The 9378-nt window shown below is 37.5% G+C and overlaps 1 protein-coding gene across 1 annotated transcript; it reads left to right on the forward strand.

The window, feature by feature from the left end:
• Window positions 1–401: 401 nt before the first annotated feature.
• On the forward strand, window positions 402–3664 carry LOC127583278 (interleukin-8-like). Its single transcript, XM_052039067.1, has 4 exons — window positions 402–539; window positions 1145–1280; window positions 1402–1485; window positions 2585–3664. The coding sequence occupies exons 1-4, from the start codon at window positions 476–478 to the stop codon at window positions 2610–2612; spliced, it is 312 nt and encodes a 103-aa protein (XP_051895027.1). The 5' UTR covers window positions 402–475; the 3' UTR covers window positions 2613–3664.
• The last annotated feature ends 5714 nt before the right edge of the window (window positions 3665–9378 follow it).

Consider the following 9378-nt stretch of genomic DNA (forward strand, 5'->3'; position numbering starts at 1 on the left):
ACCCACCTCCTGTCCACAACCTATTTCATCCATCACTATGGATGCTCATATTTGCAACATCCACATCATATTTACAGACATATTACATGTTTGCTTTTTACTATTTCAATCAGACAGTAACCTTTAGCTTCATGCTTTTTAATTTTCAAAGGTTTTCCTCTCTTAATCTTCAGCAGCAACTCACTGCTGGTTTTGATGAAAAAAAGGCAAAATAGTAAAAGTGGCGAAATAAAAATTCCTATGAGGTGTGCTTAATTATCTGTTTACAATCTGAATGGATGATTTCCTGCCATCCAATTTGTGTCACATAATCCATTGTTCTTGTGCACAAAAAGTCTATTTCCTGGGAAACTCCGGGTGATGTCATAAGCTGCTGATTCACAGCATTTGCCAAATAAATACAGCAGCTGAAGGGTGAGCATCAGCCAGAGACAGTAGCAGCACGAAGATAAAGAATATCATACTCTACAGCACAATGAACAGCAGAGTTATGCTCTCCATCCTTGCCCTCTCTTTGCTGTTTGCAGCTTCTATACAAGGTAAGAAATTATTAAACCATATAATACCATTACTTCTACTCAGGATCCAAGATGTTGAAAGAACAAAGTACTAAATGTAAACAGAGTTTATGATTATTCCATGTAAAAATGAAAATAATGATAATGTTAAGGTTTGCCAGGGAAATGTTACTCAGGTGAATGAACTCTAAGGCAAGCGGTTCATTTTACCCCAATTAGCAAAGCCACAACTATGAATTGCATACCAAAACTTTCATTGAATGGCTTCTGTTCCATCCCTATGGAGTAATGTTAAAAGATCTCTAATAACTTAACAAGGGTATGAAAGCAGGGAGACTGTATAATTAAAAGGAATTGGAAAATTAGAATTAAATTAAAGAACAAGTATGTGCTCATTTTTGCAAAAAAAACTCTATTCTGCCTTCTGGCTCAGCAGGAGCCAGTTCTGCTTTCACACAGGAAATATTTTTCTAGGATGCCTGATAACAGGATGTCTGTAATACATGATCATTAAAGAGGGAGCAGGACGGAAAATGAGATCTTGAAAATAGTTCTGAACTTTGTATAAATGAAGTATAAGACAGTTTTGAGAAAGACTAACATTCTGTTGTTTTTCCCTCTTGCAGGAGCATCAATTGGAAACACAGGAATGAACCTGCGCTGTCAGTGTATCAAAACATCTTCAACATTCATCCATCCAAAGTTCATGGAGAACATTGAAATTATTCCAAAAGGTCCCCACTGTGAAACTGTAAACATCATGTAAGTTTTTTTGTAAGAAAGCGTCCTCATAATCTTCTGTTTCTTTTAAAGGTTAATTTCAACCGGAGGTTCAGTTGATGATTTAAGCTAATTGTTTGTTCTTTTTTTTTCTTTTCCTCAGTGCCACCCTCAGAAGTGGCAATCGAGTCTGTCTGAACCCTGAAGCAGACTGGGTGAAGAAAATTATTAACAGGATGATTAATGTGTAAGTTTCATTTCTTTAATCTGAGCAACAATGCAGTCAGAGCTGGAGCAGTAAACCTGCTTCACTCAAGTACAGAATAAACTAGCCATGGTATAGACACCCACTGCTTTATCTGACAACATACCCAAGTCAGGCAAGAAAATATTTGACCAACACTCGCACCCCATTTTAACTGCTCCTCCTCTCATGATTTCTGCAAGGCGTAGGGGTTAAAATCAGGGCTGCATCCTTGTATTGATGTGGATCTGCAGTATGGGTGAACATCTCCATTTCTCATCCTTCTGTGAAGCTACTTATAATAGGCTGCTCAGCTAACAACAGCCTGTGTTGGGGAAAATCGACTCAAAATTTTGGGGTACTTGCTCCACTGTTGAAAATGCAACTTAAACTTAGATCCACAAGTCTTACTTATTGGTGTCTCAACAATTTGTTTTAGTTCATGGCCTGGACTAAGACTAAGATTCTCAGAAGTAAATGTACATTGGCTGGGGAAGAGGAGAACTCACCAAGACAATATTCAGGGGCACCATTGCAACATTTTATACAAACTGATATTGTTCACCAGATGGGAATAAAGAATAAGAGGGATGGAGAGGAGAAAACTGGTCAGGAAGCTGGCCCAACACCTGACCTGCATTTCTATGGTATGCTGGGAAAGAACACCTGTAGGCAATTGAGGTAAATTAATTGAGATGAGGAGGCAGCCGGCATTGTCACCCAACTTTGAAACATTCTGTCTCGCTAGCCCATGTGATCATACAGGAAAATCCTACTCATGGTCCTTGAGTCCACAATCGAGACAGTATAAAATCTTATCAGATATCAACAGCTGGAACAGTGTATGTGTGTTGCACAAATGTTATAATCAGGTAAATTAAAAGCATTCAGACTACAGAGAGATCCTGTTTTAAAATTATTTGCATTAATCCAAAGAGTCAGAAAATTATTATATTGTCTCATACAGTAATATCATTGAGCCTCTGAAAATATTTAGCATAATGTTGTTAACAATAAGGGATAGTTTTGTTTTCATAAAAAATGCAACTTATCCTCTGAAATTACACAATATAACATTCATTCATTGTTGAAATTTCCATAGTTCCAAGAAGAAACCTGAAGTTCAATGAGAAGTTTGAATGTCAAGTTAAACCTCAATAAGACGTTTGAATGTCAAGATGTACATGGGACTCTACACTTAGCTTAGGCTTTCAGCTCTTCTGCTGTTGTTTTGCCTGCTGTCAACTCTTCCAGCCAATGGTGTTACAGATACATCTACTAAATCTATTTCGTTATAAATGTTTTTGCTTTATTTTTTAAGTTTTTTTTTAAAAATTAAGTTATAATTAAATTATATTGTGTGCATTGATGATAAAAATAATTGACAGTGGTTCAGAGACTGAACATAAAATAATCAAAGGGTTGGATCTGTGATCCTCATTCTTGGATTAAGTAGTTTGAATTATTAAATCAGATTACTACATTCTTGTGGTTATTTTAACGTTAAAGTATTTGTCATTATAATACAGTTATAACAGTTATAATACAGTTATAACAGACTGAAACTCTGTGAGATTTCTCTTGGTTTAATTGGCAGGAAACTGGCAGCATTGCCAAAACATGCCTTACTATATTAACTCTTAACTGGTGTCTCACCAGAGAATGCACAAAGTTTCAGAACCTAATGTGTGTATTTATTGTTTGATTATCTTGATTATGATCCCTGTAATTATTAAATACTTATGTTATTGTTTTCTATTTATGTATTTACCATATGTGGTCAGCATGGACTGGTTGGGCCGAAGGGCCTGTATCCATGCTGTATTGCTCTATGACTCTATGACTATTATTGAAAAATGCTCTGCATTGACAAAACTGAATAATTTACATGGAAAACAAACTGTATAGTTTTTTTGAACTAATTTAAATTGTATGGCATATTGCTACAAACTATTTTTATCTTTATGTAGACTGTTTACATAATAGTATAACTGTTAGAACCACGCAGTACAAAGGAGTTTGGCTATCCCATCTGGCCTCTGCCTGAGCTTAAAAGAGCTTTTAAATTAGTTCCACACTCCTGTTTTTTCTACTTTTATGATAAAACATCATGTTGTTGTAATTTTCTGCTTAAAATGTTAATCCAGTTCAAAAGAGCATTAAACCGAAGTTTAAAAAAATAGTTCATGTGTTTGAAACTTGATTACACATCCATGACCTCTATATTCTGTTCAGTACATATTTCTGTTAGTATTCAACAACCAGCAAAAAGAACTGAATTTATATTGCATTTTTCAGAAACTCAGAGCATAATATACTTCATAGGCACTGAAAAACTTTTGTAGCTTACTCACAATTGTAATGGATCAGCTTGAAATCCAATATCTACACAGCAATATGCCACAAACAACAGTGAGAATGCAGCCAGATATTCTTGGCAGGCACTAGAGACTGGAATCTGGCATGTGTGATTTGGTAAACACACTGCGGTATGTTGTAGAACAATGACTCCTTCTTTCTTTATTACTACATTCAAGATACTGGGCATGCTCAGAGCTATACAGTATCTAAAAGTGGAACCAGAATGAGCATTCTTGAAACAGAAAAGAAGTAACATAACATAACAATAATTCATTTCTCCACATTTTCATTAAAAGATCTAATGGAATCTTCTAGGTATTCATTTCACTTGGTGACAAAGTCTCTTAAACATCTCCTTAATTTCCACTCTCACAATTGATTTTGCCTTGTGATTTCCAGATAATAGGAGCAGGAGAAGGCCACTCGGCCCTTCAAGCCTGCCTTGCCATTCAATATAATCATGGCTGATCTGCCCCAGGCCTCATTTCCTCTCTTGTGCCAGTTCACCAAAGCCCTCAATTCGATGATCTTTCAAATACTTATTTAATTTCTTTTTAAGTACATCCAGTGACCTTGCCTCCACAATGGTCAGGGGTAGAGGAATGCAGAGATTCACCACTCTCTGCAAGAAGTTCCTATGCACCTCTATTTTAAATGACTGCCTCCTGTGTCCCCACATTGGTGAATCTCCCACTAGTGAAACATCTTGACATCTGCCCTATCAAGCTGCCCCTTAGGATCTTATGTTTCATTAAGATCACCCCACATTCTTCTAAACTCCAAAGAATACAGATGTAACTTCTTCAGCTGCTAGTGACAGGACAATCTTCTCATCCCAAGAGATAGCCTACTGAATTCTTTTGGACCATTTTCAGTGCTAGCATATCCTTTTCTTAAATAAGGGGAAGAAAACTGTACAGAGTACTCCATGTGTAGCTAACCAGAATTTAAACAATACTTTTCTATTCCTAAACTCAACCCTCTTGCAAGTAAGGTAGGTATGACATTCGTCACTTGCTGGACCTGCCCGCTAACTTTTTACAATTCATACTCAAGAAAATATCGATCCTTCCATACTTCACTCATCGCAACTTTTCTCCATTTAGACAGTAGTCATCCTTTAGATTCCCCTTATCAAAATGCATGAGCTCTCACTTTCCCGTATTAAACTCCATTTGCAAACTTTCCACCCACTCACTCAAGCTAAGTATTTTCTACTGCAGGGTCCAAATGTTCTCATTGCAACATGTCCTCCCACCTACTTTCATATCTTCAATTAACTTGAATAGCTTGTACTCTGCCACCTACTCCAGGTCATTAATATAAATCATAAATAATTGACGGCAAGAACTTATCCTTGGGATACCCTACTAGTTACATCCTCCCAGCCCAAAAAAGATCAATTTATGTCTGCTATGTGATCTTCAGTCTATGTTAATGTACTTCCCCTAAAGCTATGAATTCTTATCTTGTGCACCAGACTTTTATGTAGCACTTCGTCAAATGTCTTCTGAAAATCCAAATACTCTATATCTACAGGTTCTTCCCAGTTGACTCTGCTTGTTGCATCCTCAAAGAATTCCAGCACATTTGTCAAACATGATTTTCCTTTCATAAAACCATGCCAAATTTGTTTGATTACATTAAGTTTCTCTAAATGACTAGTTATTTCTTCCCTGATTATAGATTCCTGTATCTAAACTAACAGGCATATAGTTTCCCCTTCCTTTTAGAACAATGGTGTCATATTTCTGGTTTTCCAATTCGGTGGTATCTTCCAAGAACTCAGTAAGTTTTGAAAATTTTCAACCAATGGATTTCCACTATCTCTGTAACCACTTCCTTTAAAACCCTGGAGTGCAGGTCATTGGGTCCTGGTGATTTGTCTACCTTTAGTCCCATACTTTTTCCAATGCCTTGTCCCTCATGATAGTGACTATTTCAAGTTCTTCCATAGTGTACAAAACCAGACCATGAGAAATATGCAGTGTCCTCCACCGTGAAGACTGATGCAAAGTATTGATTTAATTTATCTGCCATTTTGTTGTTTCCCGTTGTTAATTTCCCAGTCTTACTCTCCTGGGCTTCCACATTTAATCTAGTTAACCCCTTCCTTTTTATATATCCATCAAAGCCTTTGCTATCTGTTGTGATATTACTTGCCAATTATTCTATCATAATCAATTTTCTCCCTCCTTATTAACTTCCTAGTCTCTCGCTACTAGTCTACTGTTAACCCTTGCCGCTTTGTATGATTTAATATTTTCCTTGAACTCTTTTGTTAACCATAAATGATTTATCTTTCTCTTGGGATCCCTCTTTGAGGAGATGAGAGGACACTGGCTATTCTGTCAACTCACTTTTTTCTTCATCCAGTTGTCATCCACTTGGGATTCACTGATGAGGAAAGCTATTGTGAGGAAGGACTCATTTTATATTGGTTGATCATAGAGCTATGGTGGTGGTAAATTCACAAGACTATGTGTTATCTGGAATTACTTGCTTACCTCTACGTTAATTCCATTTCACTAGAATTACATGCCCCGATCTGAACTTCATGGCTGTCCCTTCATTTGGTTAAGTATGTTCTTCTTAGTTTTGTTAAGTGCAGGTAGATGTTGACCACCTCTCTGATGGCATATCTCAGAACTGCATAAAAACAATTGTACTATTCCTATTACTGAATGCAACAGTATTCTGTAGTTCTATAAGAACCTGCAATGTTCTTGTTTCCATGAATTTCCTTTGCCACGAGGAGTAAGGATGACTTTCTTTTGCATTTGCATTAGTGTTAGGATATATCCCTGCTCCTTCATGTCCTAGAGACCTTGCCATAAGGTTTGTCTTCACTTATTGTCACTGGTAACTCTTGGTTGCTGTGAGCAAGGGATCCTCCTGTGATTATAGGAAGGTTACAATCAGATGTCGAGGAGCCCATCTGCACAGGAGTTCTGGAGCTTGGATAAACACCGGCATAGTGGCAGTATTTAGGAAGGAAATCACTTTTTCCATGGATGCTTGGAGTCCATCTTGCTCTTAAGGTTGGAACAGGTCAAAACTTACCTATATGATCAGACAGAATGTTCCACAAGTTTTGTTATTCTGTTCCACACTGTCCGGCAGTCCATGCACCAAGGCAGTATTGTACAGGGGAGGGTAACTTATGGACTGGTGGTGAGGCTGGCACCATCTTCCTCAATGAGGTACTTACTGTTCATTAGCTTGGGAATGGCAGTGCAGAGCCAAACCAAGTCTTTTGGCGTAAGCTGCACTTGGTTTTCCTCAACTTGACTTTGTCAAAACTTCTTCCATATTCAGGATATCACAATCATTGTTGGAGAGATGGGCTGGTGAAGATAGGAGGTAATGCTATTGCCACTATATAGGTAGACTTCACCACGTTGCTACATAGCCAATCATTCATTGATGTTATTTCCATATTTATATTGATCTTCAAAATATAATGCAAAATCTCCACCATCAGATTTCTGAACAGTCCATGAACCCATGAACACTACCTCGTTATTCCTCTTTTGCACTATTTATTTATTTTTGTAACTTATAGTAATTTTTATGTCCTTATGTCTTGCACTGTACTGTGGCCGCAAAACAACAAATTTCGCTATGTATTGTATGTCAGTGATAATAAACCTGATTTTGATATATCTTGAAGAATGGCCAATGGTCTCAAGTGGACAGAGTGCAATGCAAAAGTTTACAAGTTACCCTAGGGTCCACAATCAGCAAGGTCACACCTTCCTGGTCCTGAGCAGAGATAAAAAGGTAAAGTGAAGAGATTTGCACAAATGCCAAAGAAGGTCTCAAAGTTAAAGTCGAGTTTATTGTCATATGCACAAGTACATGTATGCACAGATGCAATGAAAAACTTACTTGCAGCAACATCACAGGCAATAGGCACATAGCATCATATAAGCATCATTCACTAGAAAAAAACATAAATTAAGCATAAATTATACACAATTTTTACAAGAAAGGGCGCAATTAGAGCAAAACAAACTTCATTTTCGTGCAAAGTGGTCATAGTGTTGCTAAACTGTAGTGATTATGGTTTTGCCGGTTTGTTCAAGAACTGAATAGTTGAAGGGAAGTAGCTGTTCTCAAACCTGATGGTGTGGGACTTCAGGCTTCTGTACCTCCTGCCCAATGGTAGCTGCGAAAAGATGGCATGGCCCGGTTGGTGGGGATCTTTGATGATGGACGTTACCTTCTTGAGGCAGCGCCTTTTGTAGATACTACCAATGTGGAGAGGGATGTTCCCGTGATGTACTCTTTTTACTCTTCATGCAGAAGGCAAATCATAGGAAAAAAATATGCTTTTATGAATTCTCTTTTCTCAGTTAGTTCCCATCTTTGTCGCCATGCAGCACAAACAATTGAAGAAGGACTTAAGGAATTAATCTTCAGTATCATGTATTTGCGTGATATTAAAATATTCACAATGCAAGTGTAGAACTAAACACTTAACCATGCCAAACTTTTAACCTTGGTGTTTTCTTATTGGGCCTGAACTTCAAGTATCTTTGCCTTGTCTACCATTCACTTCCTCATGTCAAATTATATCAATTCAGAGAGGAAGCCCAATAAATCTACAAAAATATAGTCAGTTAAATTGCACCAAATAACTGATACCCTGTCAGGCACACACACAAAACCAAGAACCTCAAGGATCTATCCTGGTTTATATCTGATTTCTCATCTACATACTAATCCTCAGCAACATTATCCAAGACACAATGTTATTTTCCACACTTACATTGCTGACTAGAAGTTCTGCCTCTCTTCCATTTCTCTTGATCATTTCACTGTTTCTAAATTGTCAGAGTGTTTGTGCAGAAATATCCTTATTTTGGGAAGAGGAAAGCCATCACTGTTGGACAATGTCACAAACTCTGTTTCATAGTCACTGACTCCATCCCTCTCCTTGGCAATGGTCTGAAACTGAAGAAGACTCTTCACAACCTTGAAATCATGTTTGATTCTGAGGAGTTTTAGACTTCATTATCTGTTGAGTTTTGTACCTTCTATTTGCGGGACTCCACTACAGCCTAATCTTGGCTGCCACTGAAACTTTCTTCCCATCTATATCAGCTTCAGACTATTCCAACATAATCCCAGCTCCCTCAGTCTACTATGAGCAGGAACCCACACCAAAATTCTGCTGTCTTTGTCATAACTCATATCAAGTCCCGTTCAACGATTACCCTGTGTTTGTTGAGTTAAACTGATTCTTGGTTAAACAAAGCCTCAATTTTAAAATTCTCCTCCTTTTCAAATCTCTCTGTGGTTTTGCCCCTCTCTTCCTCTGTAATTTCTTTCAGCCCTGTCACCTTTGAGATTTCTCTGTACTTCCAACTTTGCCCTCTTTAGCATTCCTGAATGTAAACATTCCACTACAGATGCCACGCCTGCTGTTGCTTTGGAAGTTCTTCTTCTTGATGTGTAATTGTTTTATTTCAATTCCTTATTTTGGAATGTAGTATTTCATTCTATTTTTTAAGTGTTCTTTTTGTGCTC

Source organism: Pristis pectinata, chromosome 2, assembly GCF_009764475.1.
Source record: "Pristis pectinata isolate sPriPec2 chromosome 2, sPriPec2.1.pri, whole genome shotgun sequence".
Classification (NCBI taxonomy): domain Eukaryota; kingdom Metazoa; phylum Chordata; class Chondrichthyes; order Rhinopristiformes; family Pristidae; genus Pristis; species Pristis pectinata.

Coding starts and splice junctions, on each gene's coding strand:
- LOC127583278 (XM_052039067.1), top strand. CDS start 476: ATGAACAGCAGAGTTATGCTCTCCATCCTTGCCCTCTCTTTGCTGTTT. Junction 540..1,144: donor GTTTGCAGCTTCTATACAAG/GTAAGAAATTAT, acceptor TCCCTCTTGCAG/GAGCATCAATTGGAAACACA. Junction 1,281..1,401: donor TGTGAAACTGTAAACATCAT/GTAAGTTTTTTT, acceptor TCTTTTCCTCAG/TGCCACCCTCAGAAGTGGCA.